The sequence below is a fragment of the Triturus cristatus genome, chromosome 4_1 (genome assembly GCF_964204655.1).
Source record: "Triturus cristatus chromosome 4_1, aTriCri1.1, whole genome shotgun sequence".
NCBI lineage: Eukaryota > Metazoa > Chordata > Amphibia > Caudata > Salamandridae > Triturus > Triturus cristatus.
In genome coordinates, this window is record NC_140585.1 from 1,110,983,381 (window position 1) to 1,111,002,161 (window position 18,781).

The following is an 18,781-nucleotide window of genomic DNA, read 5'->3' on the forward strand; positions in this document are numbered from 1 at the left end:
TCGGCTACTCTCTCCTCCTCCTTAAATTCAAGTCCGTCATCTGTCTTCCCTGGAATAAGTAGTAGCTTTTCTGCTAACGGCCAGATGCCGCCTATGGTCTAGAAGCAAGTGCCCATATCTAACTCAGACTTTCACTAATATAGAGGTGCATTCTCTCATGGAAATTTCCAGCTCGAAACCTGCCGCCCACCAAATTCCTGTACCTCCCCGTGCCAAGGACACGTTCCCAGCCGGCCGGCCTGATGTAGTGTCTTCAGCAGGGGAAAAAATACACTCCTTCGATAAGGGCCAGCCTGAACCGGTTCTCTCCGAGCGAATAACACCTCATAACTAAAACATCACCCTTCGCCTAGAAATGTCCCAAGCTGCCGGAGCAGAAAGAAAGATGGAGTCTCTCCTGTCTGAGGCCTACCAGGCCTGAATTCAGCACGACTCCATGAAATACCCTCACTATAGGGCAGGTTATCCTTAATGCTAACGAATCTATCCCCTAGGCTATGTATGTAGGCCCTGATCTATGGGTAGGAGCACGGGATCGTGTCAAAGTGTCTAATAAATAGGCCCTATTCACTACTCTAGTCCTTAGACTTGGATGGAAAGAGACTGAAGTCATATTGATCGCTCTACAACACAAGAAGGCCGGGAAAATCAAGCAGTACAACTACTAGGCGCATCGGTGTTTCGTGTTTCTAGGAAAAGATTGAAAGGGCTCACCCAACTTTATCATGAAAAAACAGGAAGAAAATCATATTGAAGTCAGGTATCCTGAATGCGGGCGCGTGACAAAAACTCAATGGTACTGGATATTGGAAATCGTTGCATGTCGTTCCTCACTAAAGGTCTCACAATCAGTTAAAAATGTGAAATCTACTGATGACGGTATCCAACAATTCTCAAGTGCATTCAAACGTCCCTAAGGGAGGTCGGTGGGTTTTTTATTTTCAATTGCAGAAATGTGTCCTTTTGAGACGTTCCTCGCAACCTTTTCAACATGGTAACCAAGATAAACTACTTCTCTTTTACAATACTGCATTTTTGTCAGGGAGACTTTATGCCTATTCTCAGCTAAATGACTCAGCAGGGCAATCATATCCAACTTACAATCCTCTTTTGACTTAGATGCAATTAGTATATCATCTATATATTGCACAAGTAGTGAGTTACATGGCAACTTTAAACTCTAAGGGCCGGATTATGATTTTTGGCACAGCGGATGGTAAGCCACCGCCCAGCTTCCACTGCGCCAAAGCCGTGGTTTGGCCACCCGCCAGATTAGGAGTTTCCTCCTGTTTTACAGGCTTTTTTCCGCTTTCCCACTGAGGTGCCTCTAAAAATGGGCACCACAATGGGAACGCCAAAAACTGTTCCTGCATGGCAAGTCCATGCCATGCAGGAACTGGTATGCATGCACATAGCCCCCCTGTTTGCATCCACATGGTGTGAGGCACTAAGGGGCGGTGTAGGGCTCCCTTTGTTTCCTCTCCACCATGGTTTACATGGCAGAGAGGAATATTGTAAAATGCTTGGTGAGACCACGGCGGTCCTGCTAAGCATATTGCATCCTCAGGACCACTATGCCAGGGAACGGCAGTTCCCTGGAGGCGGCGGCGGTGGCGGCCCCATGGTGGTCCGACCACTCAAGTCTTGATGACACAGTGAGACCGCGGTGCAACACCACCACCACCACCAATCTGGCCCTAAATCTTTCTTTAGTATTTGGGAGAAAATCGAAGGACTTTCAGTAGAACCATGCCAAATTGTAAACCAAACGAATACTTTATTCAAAATTGGAATACAAAAAGGAACTGCGATTCCTCATGAAGAGGTATTGCAAACAATTCCTGGCCTAAGTCAATGACTGGATACCATTCAGCTTCTGAGGGAATCTGAAATAGAATCACTGCAGCATTCGGTACCTCTAAACAGCATTGAACAATAAGTTTGTTTATTTTCCTGAGGTCTTGAACAATCCTCCATTTGCCATTTGGTTACTTAATTCCCATTACCGTGGAATTGCAAGGACTACCAAGAACTTCATGAAGAATTCCCTGTTCAATCATCTTTTCAATGACTGGTTTCATTCCTTCCTATGCCTCTCTGGTATGGTTATATTGCCTCAATCTTGGTAATATTGCATCCGGTTTTATCTTTATTTTACCCGGCTTTGCTCCCTTAATTAATTCAATCTCTTCACCCGTGTAATCCCATACCTCTTCTCTGACAATATGTCTTAAATAAAGAGGTAGGTCTTCTTTTGTCTTCACTGGGTATAACTCAACTTGTGAGTCTTCTGTGCTGAGTTTAAAAATGGAATCCTCATCTTTTGTTTTAATTACAATACCAACCGGGGTGCAGTACCTTATCCAATTTATTTTACAAAAAAGGTCCCCTCTAAGAAGATTCACAGGACTTGAGTGGCATAATATAAACTGGTGAATAATTCTCCACTTTACCAATTTTAACTGGGACATCTGCTGTAACTTAATTACCAATGTGCTGATCCCTACTAATTGGACTACTCTTCCCCTACAGAGGTAGGTTTGGAACTGCCACAGAATTAACTGCAGAACGGGTAGATCCTGTATCAATTAAAAATCAAGCAGGGTGGCCATTGACCTCTCTGTCAATTACATTAAATTAATGTATTTGTTGCACAACAACTTAAAATCATTGCAATCATTACATACGTGAAAAACAGCTCTATTAAAAGGAAATGTGTGTCAAAAAATGCAATATCACTCATAAATACTTCATTAATAAAAACTCAGTAAGAATGCCTGTAAGATGTTAAAATCAGTTAAAGACTCAGATTTCTCAGTCTATATCTCCTGTTGATGACCAGTCTCCAACAATACTTTTTTGTCACTGTATTGGCCACTTTGATCTACCTATAGGACTGCTCAAAGTAGGCAATCATCCTCCCCCTCAGGCACCATCATTGTAAACTATTCCCTGCCAAGTAATCATTTATGATCATTGCATTATGCTCCTTATGGCATTTTATTAGTCAGATTCTGTTGCATCACTGGAGGTGTTGGCATGAGTACTCAAAATTGTTTCTGATTTTGTACATTCTGCTCTGAATTCTGCATATTCCACATCCCACCATGTCTCTGCATCTGTGAGGCTTGCTCTGGATTTACTTGAATTCTGTTTAGATTCTGCCTACACCCCCACTTCCAATGCCTGATTCTTCCACAACAATAACACGCTGTGTTCTTTTTCAACATTTCAATATTCAGATTTCTTCCAATGTTCTTACCACCTTGCATTCCATGATTCACCCCATTCGTTCCATTTTGTGCAAATTTCATATTTGAACCAATCCATTTTGTAATTCCATTTCACATTTTTCACTTTTTGGATTTTCCTAATGTTAACTTCCAATTCATCAGCTAAAGGCCAAGGTTTACAAAGGTTTCACACAACGTAGTACAGCACCCAAAGTTGCTGCACTGCATTACGTGACAGGGACAGAGTGGGAGAGTGCCATATCTACAGAGATATGGCAATCTTCACCCCTCAACTTTTCTGCAGAGCGCCACGCACACCTTTTTCCCGTAGTGTAAGGGCGTGTGAGGGAGTCTAGCATAGGTTTTGTACTGAAAGGGTACCGTTCTAGTACAAAATGCTATGACTAGACAAGTTTTCAAAGTTTTCCTACTTTGTATGTGTGCTGTACAGTGAAGCACAAATGCAAAGTTGGAAAAGAAAGGAAAAATGAAAACATTTATCCTTTTAACACGTAACTTCCAGCAGTGTTGTTTTTGGGAGTAAAACCCGATCTACTAATGTTAGTAGATAGGGTTTTGAATCAAAAAGGATGAGTGGTAGCTTGAGAATGTCCATGTACCACCCATGGAACGCCCACTTGATGCTAAGTAAAGCAAAGCAGAAATTTGCGCTGGTTTGCGTTATTTTTCCTTACAAACCAACGCAAATACAATTTGCATTGATGTGCAAATTCCCAAAAACAGTTTGTTAAAACAGTAAGGAAAACCCTATGCAAAACCTTGGTAAATCTTGGCCTAAGCTTTCTAATTTATCATGCTCTTCATTAGTACATCTAGCAGCTTCCTTTATCAAATATCTCATTACCTCAATATTATATATTAAAAGCCAGTTTTTAAATCTAATTACCCTGTAATATTTGACCAAATTACATTTTTTAGGTGGTAGTTCAATGGTCACTCGCCCTGCGTGAGTAGCCTGTGCCTACATTTATGACTGTACCCCTCCACTAGTACTAGGAACTGCTGCTGGGACCATCACTTCTGTAGGCGCACTCAATATGACACAAGTAGCAATTTGCCCAAGAAATCCATAGCCTCTAGCACCCCTATTGACCCATTCAGAAGGTTGAGCTCTCTACCGATCCGTCTGTCTTGGTGGCGGTATGGAATTTAAAAGCTTTCATATACATTTCATATCCACATCTGTCTGCTCTAACTATTCATTTATTGATTTTTTTTAATCTTACCTCTCTTCTGAGACTAAAGCAGGGAATATTTTCACACATTCAATCGTATCCTCTCTCCAATGTATTTCTCAACGATCAAATTTATTCCTGAGCCAATGTCTAAATGAACTCTTCACTTCCTTAGAACCCTTCTTTCTCTCCCTCTCTGTAGCCATACGGTGCCATTTATTTAATGCCTCAAAGTGCATATGTCTAGGCATCGGCTTCAAATCATACATGGTTTGTGTCAAGAAATGAAATTTTGTAACATTAAGGGTGCCCTCCAATGGAAACTGTAAAGCCTTATCATGAGCTGTGTATTCATTCAGAGATCCGGGTATACGTGTAGTACCCAATCTCTTTCATGATTTCACAGGCTTGCATTCCTTCAGCTGGCAACATCTGACCTTCCTTGTTCACATCAGTAGTTTTGGACTTTGGCAGTAGACTTCCCATTATTTTATTTTTCAGATTAAACAGTCGTAAACTAATGATCTCCTTAAAACCTCTGCAATTTAGTGAACAACAACTAATCGAAGCACAGCTCTGTCAAAGATCAACCTATTAGAGTGCACCTTAGTCAGTAACCATAATTGGAATACTGCTCTGTGGTGACGTCTCACCAATCCCAGTGTAGCTCTTGGCTAGACAACTAATCACAGCACGACTTATCCATGAACAGGTAAACAAATGCAAAACCTCTTTAAATCACCAAAACTAAATAAAACCCCTTGTCTGATTACCCTAGAAAGGAAAGAAGTGTCAAAATAAAATGTTGAAGAACAATAGCTTTACACGAAATACAACAACTTACTTACAAGTAGATTCCCAACTTTCAGTTGCCTACCCAGTTAGTGTGCCTGCTGCTGTGCACTCAAGAGCAAGTTGCACCAGCCTAAATTAATACACACAACGAGAAAAGAAAAGTTGTTCGCTCAGAAATCCTTTCAATGTGTATTCGGCACGTTGCTCTACTTACCACCATGACGGACAAGTAATAAAATATTCTGTGATCTTGGATTTTGACGAATCTGATAAGCATCTCAATTCAATAACCTAAACTCTTAATGGATCTTAAAATATGCTTCAAGTACAGTTTACATATCCGAATAATATAATGGCACAACAGTAATTAAATCACCGATCAAACCCACAGTCATCACATAGCCAAACAGTGCAACACTAAAACAGAAATCCATGACCACGACTTTATCCTAAACAATGCAAACACTTTAAACTAATTTTCTCTCTTTTGGTCATACTTCCAACCTAATCTTGCTCAGGAACCTACAGCCAATTCAGCAAGTCACTTTCCAGGAGAATCTGGCATTGCAATATCTTCAAAAACTCCTTTCTTCCCCGGAACTAGACAAATAAAGCTCAATTTCTACAGGAACTCTTTCGGGGATGTTGGTTGATTGAGGTGTGAGCTCTTGTCAAGCAACAACCACAGTCCTTGTCAGGTTGAGGCACAAGTCAATCCTAAATTAACCTGTTCTCAACCCTTTGCCAAGTCTGTAAAGTATGTGTGCTACACTTCAAACAGTAATAAAGTGAAAAACACCACAGAAAGAATCCCTCACCAAGGTAGAAAAATAGAACTTTCATTTAATAAATAAAACAAGACCAAAGTGACAAAAATCCATTTAGTAAAACCAGACATATGCAATTTTAAAGATTTTTGTTAAAATATCACCAAACAGTACAAAGTGCCAACTGTAGATATCGGATCAGGCCTGACCAGGATAAAGTCACAAGTTCAGGCCGACCACGATGGAGCGCCACAAGGACCCAGTTAAACCCACTGAACAGAGTACCTTAAATCCTGGTTTGCAGAGCATTGCGAGGGCAACCTGTGAAGATGTGTCACACAGACAAAACAATGAGTCAGTTCCGAGGTGTGGCAAGACTGCGATATAAGAGCCTGTGTTGTTCTCGAGAATCCCGTTGACGGGCCTGGGATGCGAGGTCTGACATCGAGGGTGCAGTGAGCAGTCATGATAATGTGTCGGTTCTGAGGAGCTGCAAGGCTTTGGTGCGAAGTCCATCGTCTTCATCAAGGCTCCCGTCAACGAAGGATGCGAGCGCCTGTGCTGAGAATGTGTCATGCATTGGCAGTTCTGATGAGACTGTGGAGGCGATATAGGTTTTTATGATGGGTCCAATCCACACAGCAGCGGCAATACCAAAGTTCTGCTTGGGTTTGCGTCACGCAGCAGAGGAGATCTGTCTGTTCAAATGGACTTACAGTGGCTGGCAGCGCACCTTAAGCCTACTTTCAAGGATACAGGACTATGGTGGCACCTCTTGGCAAGGTAGACCCACAGATAGCAGAGTCCAGGTGCAGTGCAAGGTTATTGGAAGACTGTTGTGTCCCTGATGCATCAGATTAGGAGGTCAGCCAACCAGCCATTGGAGCTACTCTGGGTTCTGGGTTCAGGAGATGCAAGTCCAGTCCTTCTCACCCAGGCAAGAGGACTGCAGAAAGCAGTTCAGTACAGTAAGGCAGCAGTCCTTCAGAGTAGCAGTCCAGCAGAATGGCAGTCATTTCAGCAGCACAGCAGTCCTTCTTCCTGCCAGAGTATCCAGAGGTCCAGAACTGTACTGAAGAGTTGGCGTCTGAGGTCCACTATTTATACCCATTTGTGCCTTTGAAGTAGGGAACTGCTTCTAGAGGCATAAGCCACGAAATGCACACATGCCCTGCCTTCCTAGCCCTGGCTCCAGACTAACTGCATGGGGTACAAAGCCCTTTCTGTGGAGGCAAGACACAGCCTATTCAAGTGTGAGTGGGACTGGGCCCAGCTCCTTTTACCCATCCTGCCAGTGATGGTTCATCCAATCACACCTATGCTCCACATTGTTTGTGGCTGTTTAGGAGGAATTCAGAAAGCCCAACTGTGAACTACACCCAGTCATGTGACTCATAGTCAGGCTGCAGACACTAAAGGCTCAGGCATGAAAATGCCAACTTTCTAAAAGTATATAAAAAGTGGTGGATTGGGCCCATTCATAGCACCTAGACTGAGCCCCTTTTAAAGTTATATCAACCGTTTCAGTGTCTGGGTGCTGAATTCAAATTATTAAGTTTTGCTGTAAGAACCACACAAATTTGATAGCCCTTGTGATTTATTACAGCAAAACTTAATAATTTGAACAAATATAAGAGTTTTTCTCTACCAGGACAGGTAAGACTTTAAAGTACATGTCCTACTTTTTAATCTACATTACACAATGCCCTTTGGGCTATCCAGGGCATACCAGGTTTCGGCCTGGCAGAATGTTTATTTTGGCAGGTTGAAATGTCAGTTTAAACATGCACACATAGGGGCTGCAATGGCAGGCCTTTGACATGTTTAAAATACTACTTAAGTGGGTGGCACAATCAGTGCTCCAGGCCCACTAATAGCATTTAATTTACAGGGGCTCTGAGCACAGGTAGTGGTGCTTTTCTAGGGAATTACAAGTAAATTAAATGTGCAAATTGGGCATAAGCCAATCTTACCATGTGTTATGAAGAGAGCCCATGCACTTTAGCACTGGTTAGTAGTGGTGACACTTGCGGAGTACTAGAGATAGCAAAAACAAAGTCAGAAAAACAAGAGTTCTGAAGGCAAACCGTTAGGGGGAAAACAAGCTAAGGATGGCAGGTCCAACAGGACCCCTTAAAGAGGAGGTGCTGTAATGCAAACCATCTTCTGCTGCCAGAACTTTGTGGGTGCCAAACCACAATAATTAAGCAAACCTCAGTTATATAGATGCCCCTCTTTCCTTAAACTCATCAAATTAGCAGAATATGTTTCAACAAAATAAAAGTAGTTACTGGGACCACTCAATATCTGAGTTCTAAATCAGGAAATAAGTTTTAAAGATGTATTACAAGAAATCTTAGTAAAACATTACAGAAAATGTAGCAAATGTCATGGAAATCCACATATATAGGACAAAATCAGATTAATAATCCCTATTTAATCAGGTAACTCTTCAAGATTAAGGGCCTGATTACCATTTTGGCAGTCTTCCCACCATCTCGCCATGGCAGTGGTCCCTAGAACTAGGTCGAGTCGACGGTCCCTCGCCTACCATATTTCGATCTGTGGTACAGCAGTGGTGTTTCTGATGGCAGGGAAATCTTTTTATACGTGTCGATGCAGGTGTTTAGATTAAGACTAAACAACTGTAAAATGTACACATATGCATTACACATGTAAAAAAATACCTTGTACAAGTACTTTTCCATTGCTGGAGTCCGGACCATATGTGCCCAGTCCAGTCAATGTGAGAAAAGTGCGAAAATATGCCTACCTGGATTTCGGCGCTATTGTGAATGGGGGCCCTGTACCAAGGGGCCCACGTTGGAGACTGAAGGGAGAAAAAGGTAATGGGTGAGTTTGCATGCCATTTCCTTTGATCCCACTGACTCGAAGCAGGCGGTCTCCCCGCCACGGATGGCTTGACTGAAAGGCACTTCATAATCCGAACAGTAGGAACCTTGTCTGTACAGCCCTCTGACAGCTGCTTTTCCCCCTGCCGCCTTTGAGGCGGTCAGTGAATGGCTGGCGGAGTTGGTGGCACTCCAGCAGTCTTTCCTTCAACAACCCGCCAACATCATAATTCAGTGGGGGAACCGCCAACTAGGCGGGAGGGGAATTCAATGCCGTTTCCATGGTGGGATCGTTTCCTCCAAGATCGCAATCAGGTCCTAAGTGTCAAGCTCATAAAGAGCACTAACAGCATTGCAAGGAAGGAAAATCTCAAATCATTCAGACAGTTTTGGGAGGAAAAAAGTCATCCCCAATCGCTCAAAACCAGGGATTTTTATACACATATTATGCAAAAACAATTAACAAAACTGCAGATTCAATATGGCATGACCATGGCTAGTTCACATTGAACAAATCAGCAATTCTTAACACTAACCCATTTCTTAAGGTAAGGTGAAAATACAATGTGAAACATTCTAGATAAACCCTACTATAAAATAATGTTTTCTGCAACCCTACATTGGAATTTCCAGCGGAAGTCTTTAAAAATGATACATAGGAAACATGAAGGAAGTTTCATTCACAACACACGTTTTCTATACAAGAACATCACTGACATCACACTTGCTGTGGTTCGCAGAGAGATGAGTTTGTTTCAGCGGATCTCTGATTGGGAGGGGTAAATGAGCAGAAGCAGGATAAGCAAAACACCAGAAACAGTTTCCAGTTATGATATAAGTGGTGTCCAACTTGATAATGTGACATGACTAATCTAGGTTTTAAACACACTTGTGAATCATATTTCCTTATCGTTTGAAGTGCAATATCACTAGTTCATCAGTTACAACCATATACAACCTAGAAATTATTAATTCGCACAAATAATTTGTCACCCAAAATTGTATATCACGAAAAGCTTTAATATCTTCACTGGGTAACCATGTGTGTCTTAATGTTACATTCAGAGAATGGAAGTTCTTAAAACACAATACACAAATAAATATGGTGGCTTTCGGTGGGTAAAATCGTTTTTGAGTATTTTTTCCTCTTTCTTTCTGGGCACATTGCATGCAGTGCGCTGTGCACACAAATAAGTGTGAACCTTTGGTTCTAGGGACGTGTGTCTTCATTGTGACTTTTGCTGTTAAAATCAGTGGCGTAACACAAGCCAGTACTCTGGCCGGAGAGCTCCTGATTGAGCCCGGAGGGGGCCCCTCCCGGAACTTTCAGGGGGGGCACCCTCAAGTTTCATCACGCCAGTGGTTAAAATAGTCTCAGCAGTGGTGAAGGCACCGGTTGAGGGTCCACGCACATTCTCAGAGGGAGTTACCTTACTTGGAAAGTAATGCCCTCAGATATTGAAGAAATTTCTAGCGCTAATTAGTGAATAGTCTGTTACAGATCAATAAGCAGGAAAGGGGGTCTCCCGATCTACATCTCCTAAGCACTGGAGTACAATGTACTCCTCTCCCAGGGGAGGAACATTGATAGAGAACAGGATGATCCAACACCCACCTTATGATCCCACCTACCGAGCTCTACTGATAACAGTACTTACCCCTCCCAAAGACAGACCAAGAGCGCCCTGGTACAGATCTATGAGCATACCTAGGTCTGCCAGCCTGGATTTGCACCAATGAGATTCTACCCTGAACCTTTTAATAAGGGCACACTTGTTCATAACTTGGGCGCCTCTGCCATAACCTCGAAAACCCTCCAGGAGACAAGTTGGCAACCATACATTTATCGCTGTGTGCTTGGCACTGCGGAGCACTGGCACACGCCTAAGAAGTGTGCAGTGGCCTCTCACTTAAGTTGCACTTCATGTTATTGGGCACCCAGAAGTGCCTGTACTCGGCAGAGGCCCATTTGGCGTGTTGGAGCCCAGTCCCACAGGCACACTTTATGTAGTTCAATGTCTTGTGTCCATCACAACATTTTGGAGGTAGAAAGTCGCCCTCTCGCAAACACATATACCTGTTCACCCTTAGAATTCTATTGATTTTTTAATTAATTAAATTCATGCCATTGATAATGTCAGAAAGTTTAAAATAACCACAGTGCACCGTCTCTATCTGTAATACAACTTTGTAAGTAGACTATTTTATTTGATCATTTATAATGATTTTTTTTATATATTTCAGACCTTGCAACACATTTTTGACCAAATCACTAATACAAATATACCGGACTTTCTTACGGCTGTCATCGTGATGATAATAGTATTTCCAGTGAAAGAAATTAATGCCCGTTATAAAGCGAAGCTGCGCGTGCCGATTCCCATTGAATTCATAGTGGTAAGTGGTGTTGCAAGGTTGATCTTGGTGTTACTGTGTAAAGTGTAGTCAGTGTTGCACTCACTGCACATTCCTACAGTGTAAAAGTTTGAGCATGGTTTGAACAGGCACTATAAGTCAAACGTATGTGACTGATTATTGTTTCTAATGTTATGATGTATAGCGATGACTGTTTTTTTGCAATTCCTCTTGGTCCTTTCATTCACGGGCTTCCCCGTTTATCGAAATCCTAAAGTCATTCATGTTATTTGATTATTCAAATTTCCAGTGCTAATGGTGAGTTTTGAATTTATTTTTTGCTCTGGAGATTTCTTACAGGTCTTTACCGCTTTGCTATAGGTATGTTTTTTTCCCCTCCTACACGTTCATGGTATGAGTAATCATTTTTGGTTGACCGTTAAGATTTGAAATAAAACGCAAACCGTTGTAGGACACTTGCTTGGCTGCGGTCACGTGCAGAGATTCTAGGTTAAACATTGACAGGAGTGCTGTACTAGGTCACCCCAGAAATAACACTTGGTCCTGATCACAAGTCAGCTCCGCGGATTTAACACCTAACTAGCAGGGCCCCCTGCCGCTCCTGGGGGTGCATGTGCGGCGGGGGGTAGGGGGCGGGGGGGGGTAAACATGTTGTGCTCTCCTGGATTTGCACACCTAGTTCCTGCCCGGTGTGGCATGTTTGCAGAAAGGTGCAGTTGGCACTCTGACAGCGGCGGTCTGCATGTTAGCCTAACAGACCGCCGCTGTCAGACTGCCATGGGACTTCCTGTCAGACCATGATTGAAGTCCTAATCTGGCAGGCGGCAGCACCATGGCTTTGGCAGTCCTACATTGGATGCCGCGTTGCATCGTCTGCTGTAGGACCGCCTAAGTCATAATAAGACCCTTAGTGTATTTCAAGACCGGAGAAAGAAGCATCATATCACATCCTACACCAACTCATTCACACGGGCTACCACAGTCGCATAATTTCTTTAGAGGAGCCCAGGCATTAAACACCGCAAAATCCAGTACATAGCATTCACGAAATTGTGCCTATCAGAGTGTCAATTCAGGGCCTGAGACTTCCTAACACCCATTGAAGTGATAAACATCAGAACTTGATAATTCATTGGCTTTGACTTAGCCTCCTCTCATCTCATGTATCACAAAGTGCACATATTTGCAGTAGCGGCCGGCATGGCTCGCTGGTGGGGGGGGCGGGTGCGAGGGGTCACGGGAGGATTCACAGGGGGATCACAGGGAAATTTAAAAAACAAATAAAAAAGTTAAACTTACCTTTCCGCCGGGTCCCGCGTCTTCTCGGCTCCTGCTCTCCTGCCTCCGACAGGAACAGGAAGCAGGCAGCCAGGCTCCCTCCCCTAAGACAATCACGACACTGCAAGCAGCTTTGTGATTGGTTGGGACGCCGCCCAGCCTGGGGCTATGGGGGTGGCCATGTTCTCCATGCAGCCTTCTATGGAGCCTGCATGGAGAAGGGCAGAGTGCGCATGACTGGTTTGGGTAGGCCGAGAGGGCCAACCAAACAGTCTTTGCACACTAAGGAGTGGGCAAACTACTCCTGCCCAGCTCAAAGAGCAGAGCAGCCCCTCCCACCCGCCCGCAATGCACAAGGGAAACATAAAATTGTAATAACTTTTTGTTATTACCATTTTATGTTTTGGCTTTCTCGCACGACGAGAAAGAAGTGGGGCAACGCTCCTCTGCCTTAGTGGAGGAGACGCCCCTGCATATTTGCACCTCGTCAGTGCCCTACGCCGAATAATGTGGGCATTGCAAGCTAGATTCGCAAAGTCATTTTGACGGTGTGTACAGAGGTATGAAAAACATATTGCGCATGTCCAACAGAACTTGTTTCTGCTCCAAAAGTATCTTCATTCAATACTACTGAATTCCATACAGACCATATTTCTGAAAAAATAATAGTGAGCCACGGACCTTTGGAGGTAAATGGGAAAGAGGAAATTATTTAAAAATATGTGGATCATTTATTACCTTGCTCAACTTTCAGCTGAGCACAGTTCCAGAAAAAACAGTTTCAAATGTGAGATGGCCCCGCCCTGTTATGTTACGTTACGCAGATATGTAGAGCACACTATCACCCAGGAGGGTCTCCTAGTGCTGAGCAAGTTAGAGTCTAGCCACACCTAAGGCCTAGTGAGTCTACTTGAAAAGCCAGGTCTTCAACTTCTTCCAGAATTCAAGAAGTGAGGAAGAGGCTCTTATGTGTCGAGAAAGGTCATTCCACTCTTTAGGAGAGATGTAGGAGAAGGCTCAGACGCTGGACCAGTTTTTCTGTATGCGTGGGATGTGTGCAAGTAGGAGTCCGAAGAACAGAATTGTCTGGAAGCTTTGTGAAAGAGAAGCGATTGTTAGGTATGTTGGGCCGGTGTTATGCAATGACTTGAAAAGAGAAAGTCAATAATTGTACACCTGTTCTCTTAAAAATTGTAATATTACTTTCTTAGTACGTGTAATCTATTGTAAGTGTGCTACCTTGGTGAGTTCTCGGTCAAATCAAGCTATCCCTGCTCTGGGTACAGTCTCCCTCTGCACAACCAGTATTAGCAAAATCTACACTGGTCAATCTGTATAAATGAATGAATCAATCCATACACACATTATTATTTTTTCATGTTATTATTTTTGGTTGCTGAACGACATTAATACCATATAGTTAATAGATTCTTAGCGGAGAACATAATAATACACATCTGCTAAATTTAGTATCTTCAATCTGGTTTATGCATAAATTTATCCATGCCTCTGTTGTAATTCCCAACTCATTTCAGACATTTCAGAGAACCTTCCTGAGGGGAAATTTGACTATTGTATTCTGCAAACAAAACATATTAAAACAAATATTTTAATAAATAACCAATATCACACAAACGATTGTGGAGTACCGCTTCAAATAATCCAATACGTAAAAAGCCTCAAGTGATGTAGGCAACAGTTTACTGTGTGTCTGATGGAGTTTGTAAACCAAGAGGAAAGAAAGGGCACAGAAGGCTAATAATTAAGGGTTGTGGAAACACGTAAAAACACCATATTAACTGTGAATGTGGCACAAAGCGCTGATTATCACCAGTCAGCATGGGTACCTAACAGGAGAATCCAAAGTGCTGGGGGTTTACATATCAATAAACAGAAATCATGATCTGCAGAACTGAGAAAAGCAGAATTGTACATAGACTGGAAGCGGAAGTGATAAAATTGATCAAATCCCATGATCGGTATCTTACCTCAAGGATTGCAAAGTATTCATGAACATCATATTCGACTGTACATTGGAGCACGTGAAGAGACTATGGAGTGGTTCTATTTCCATGTCTGTTATCAAGCGCCTATGGATAACGAAATGTACGTCTGTTAGACCTGACCTTGTCTGAAGGGGCAACCCCAAACCTTTTGCCTTCACCCTCTATTTTGTTTGCTGAATGTGTTGTTCTTGGTCTTAGGACTCTGTGCCTTTAACCACTGCTAACATTGCTAAGGTGCTTGTGCTCTCTCTCCTGTAAACATGGTTTAGTTGGCTTACACCTGATTGGGATATTTAATGTACTTAAAAGTCTCTTGTAGAGTGGTATACCACAAACCCAGGGCCTGTAAGTTAAATGCTACCGGTAGGCCTGCAGCACGTTTTGTGCCACCCACTTAAGTAGTACCTTAAAACATGCTCCAGGCCTAAGTGGGATAATTATGCCCAGACGTGGGTTCTGTACACACTGTGTCACTGGAATCAAGCGTGTCCTGGGGTTCTTATGTTCTGGTTCAGGGAGGACCTTGCTTAGAAGTTTAGGTTGCACTGTTACCATTGGAGCAGGGTCAAGGCTATGGACTGGGATATGGCCCCAAGGAGATACTAGTAGCTGAGATTAATTCAAGCATTCCATCCATCATTTTTTTGTATAATGAATGAATGCATAGATAACTTGTATAGCACACTGCCACTCACAATAGAGCATACTGGCACTGAGATGAGCTGGATAGCACAAGAGACCCCTGTGTAATAATGTAGAGGACAGAAATGTAAAGGAAGGCAAAGATAAATGAGGATAAAACATAGAGCATCGGGGCAAAGAAGAGCCAAATTTAAAGGCATTTTTTTAATTTTCTTTCAGTTTCAATAAACCGCAGTGAGAAGGAAGTAGGTTCCAGGCTTTAGACCACAGCAACTTAAACGATTTGCCTCCCCTGGTTTTAGGTCTAAACGGAGGGAGTCTTAAAAGATTGATGTCAGAGGATCTCAACGTTCTGTGAGCCTTGCAGTGACAGAACTGGACTGTAGTGTATTAGGGTCCAGAATTGTTACAATGTCTAAAGACTAGTAGTAGGATTTTGAAAAGGATTTTTTTATGGACCGGTAGCCAATGCAATTTCTGCACGGCTGCAGAAGCCAAACTCCATTTAGGGAGTTGCAGCACTAGTCTTGCTGCAGCGTGTTGGACCATCTGAAGTTTGTGTGTTAGTTTTTTGGAGCAGCCAGCATGGAGGCTGTTAGAGTAATCTAGTCTAGAGGCAATCAGAGTGAATGCAACCATTTTTCTGGCACCAAGGAGAAAGGGGTGAAATAATTTTTGTCAAGGATTTCACTAAATTAAAACACATACCTACTACAACTAGAATGAAAGGGCAGGGTCAAATTTTACTCCCAGATTCTTTACTACTTCTACGGTGGCCGGTGGAGGAGGTACTGAGTTAGGCCACCTTTGTGCAGGAGAGAATAGATTTGATTTACCGAAAAATTAAATGTAAGTTTTAGCGGTATTGCATCTGAGATGATTGTTGTGCATCCACCAAATGATGTCAGAGAGACAGTTTTTGAAATTCTGTTTTTTTTGTCCAGGGAGAGCACCAGCTGAGTGTTATCCGCATAGGAGGTGGTCTGGATGCCATAAGATGTAATCAGGGAGATGAGGGAAGCCATATAAATTTTAAAGAGAGCAGAACTTAGGGGCTCATTGCAGTGGCGGAAGGCTCACCACCGACAGCCGGTCAGTGGCGGGCCTTCCACCATCGTACTGCTGTTTTCCCCCAGCCATATTATGATGGCGGGGGGAATCGTTGGGTATGCATGGCGGTTGTAAAGACCGTCGACCACAGTTCTGACAGGCGATCCTTTTCTGACCGCCTGTCGGAACAGATACATAGCTCAACATTGCGGGGGTGCGTACTACGCATGTCCGCTGTGTGTCCGTAGTGCGGGCTTGCACTTAAGGGAGGCAAAGCCATGCCTCCTGGCCTCCTCCTAGGCCCAACAACTAGAATGGCACCTTAGGGTATAAATGCCATCTTAAAATGACTGACCAAATGTACTTGGCGGCGCAATTAATGAGGCGTAAGACAGCAGTAGCCAAAAAGAACAACTCTAGTAAACAAGTATTAAAGTGGCGACGACTTTACAAAGTGACTATGACGTGATTATATTAAAAGAATAGAAAGCTATTGCAATATGGTGATTATTTCGAGCGGATAATGAGTGCCCAATGTCCCTTGCATGGAGCATTTGCGCTTCTAGTCAGATCAAGCAGAGAAGTGAATACCCAGCGAAGGCATTCACGCTGCTGGCCTGCACATGAGGGAGAATTTGGAATAGCCACACCTCCTGGCCTCCTCCTAGGCTGTCAACCAGAATAGCACCTTGGGGGTCTAGATGCCGTCTGTAAATGACTGGCCAAACGTATACATTAGTTTGTCACCCTAACTGGGGAGGTTATGCCCAGACGTGGGTCCCCTGCACCATGGGTCACTGGCACCAAGCTATACCCAGCTGATAAACCCATAACTAGGGTGAAACTGGTCCTGGGTTGCTTGTGTTCTGGTTCACGGAGGCTTGGCAATTCGGGCTGGACGGTTCCTATTGTAGCAGGGTCAAGGGATTTGAAATATAGCTGGGTCCAAACTGAGGTGACATGGTGTGCAAAATAACAATGGATTGGTATGCTACCCTGAGTAATTACCAGTGGCAGAGATTAATTCAAGCATTCCATCCATCACTTTTTTGTATACTTGAGTTTGTTGCCCTAAATCGGATGGGTATGCCCAGACATGGGTTCCGTGCACACTGTGTCACTGGAACCAACCTGTACCTTCTTGATGAGCCATTAACTAGGATGAAATCAGTCTTGGGTTGTTTGTGTTACAGTTCAGGGAGGACCTGGCTGGGTAGTTTGGACTGGACTGTTCTGAATGGAGTAGGGTCAAGGCTGATTTGCATAGAGCTGGGTCCAAACTGTGGTGACATGGTGTGCAAAATAACAATGGATTGGGATGTGGCCCGAGCAATTACCAATGGCTGAGATTAATTTAAGCATTCCATCCATCTCTTTTTGGTATACCTTTTTTTTAAAATTATAAGGCAAACGGACTTAGCAACATCAAAACCCCATTCAAAGTCAATGTCCGTATTAAAAAAGAATATAGGTATTATTTCAGGACAATGGCAATGGAGCAAGGGTCATGTAAAACTAGAGGGTCACCATCTAAAGCTTCTCTCTTGTGACTTTATTACTTTTCTCATTCTCCAACTCCATCAGCAGGGCAAGGCCGGGTGCTGAAGCTGGTGATTTCCCTCAAAGTCAGCTATATCATCTTTGAAATCTTACTGAAGCCTTCAGTGTTGGCACTAAAAGCTCATAGTGGAACAAAGACAAACTTTGTAGCTGGCGATGACACTTTGCCACTCGGATGGAGAATTTGTCTAGCTGCAGTTTTCTTTCAGCAGGACAAAGCGATGAGGGCTCCACAGGTTTGGATAGCCACCTGTGATATAATCTCACATGCTCAAGAGTGTCATGAGCAGACAATCTGTAGCTGGCTAGGTTGCACTTTCCTTGGGGAGCTTTAATCCTTGGGCTTGGCCTAAGGGAGTTAGAAAACATTCTAAACTCCATTATTTTATGATTCCAAGGTGTTTGGACAGAATAGCAGGAAAAAAAATTGTGATACAACAATATTGTGTCAAGAGTATCAGGACATCAAAAATATAATCGACTGGAATATCGAAGGTAATCATATAGTTTTTAGTTTTTTCAATATTGTTGTTTTTTTTTAAACATACTTTATTGGCTTTTTAATTTTTGCATCTCAACAACATGTTACATATCTTGTACCATCGTAAATATCTTATTAAGGATACATATGCCTACAGCATTTTCCTGCTGCGGCCCCAGTGCACATAATACGTTTATACAGCAATTTAACAGTCCACAAATGAACTACAAGATATTGATCGCTGTTGATGGTCATATTCCAACATATTATTACCGCAAACTGTCCCCAACTCCCCCCTCCTCGGTCTCACGCATACTTCTTTTTCCTCATGTATGTGTAGTATTCGGTCTAGGTTTGTTACATAGTCACGTATACGTACCTGAGATCACCCTGTGCATGCGTCGTTAACAGGGTATGGTTATTCTTCTTCACATTCAGTTATATATCTCATACCGGGACTTAAACTTCATCTATGGACTTTATGGCTTCTAGCAGCACATCCCACTCCAGTGCTATTGGTATTTTTCGTAAGCCTTTGAGTTCTT

At 42.9% G+C, this 18,781-nt stretch overlaps 1 protein-coding gene across 2 annotated transcripts in view; it reads left to right on the top strand.

The window, feature by feature from the left end:
* The window catches only part of LOC146856095 (chloride anion exchanger-like), a 503,531-nt gene that overhangs the window by 242,025 nt on the left and 242,725 nt on the right, over nucleotides 1-18,781 (top strand). For both annotated transcript variants that reach the window (XM_085654115.1, XM_085654116.1), the window contains one exon: nucleotides 11,088-11,240. In XM_085654115.1, the coding sequence (XP_085510241.1) occupies nucleotides 11,088-11,240 (153 nt within the window). The remainder of the gene's footprint in view (nucleotides 1-11,087; nucleotides 11,241-18,781) is intronic.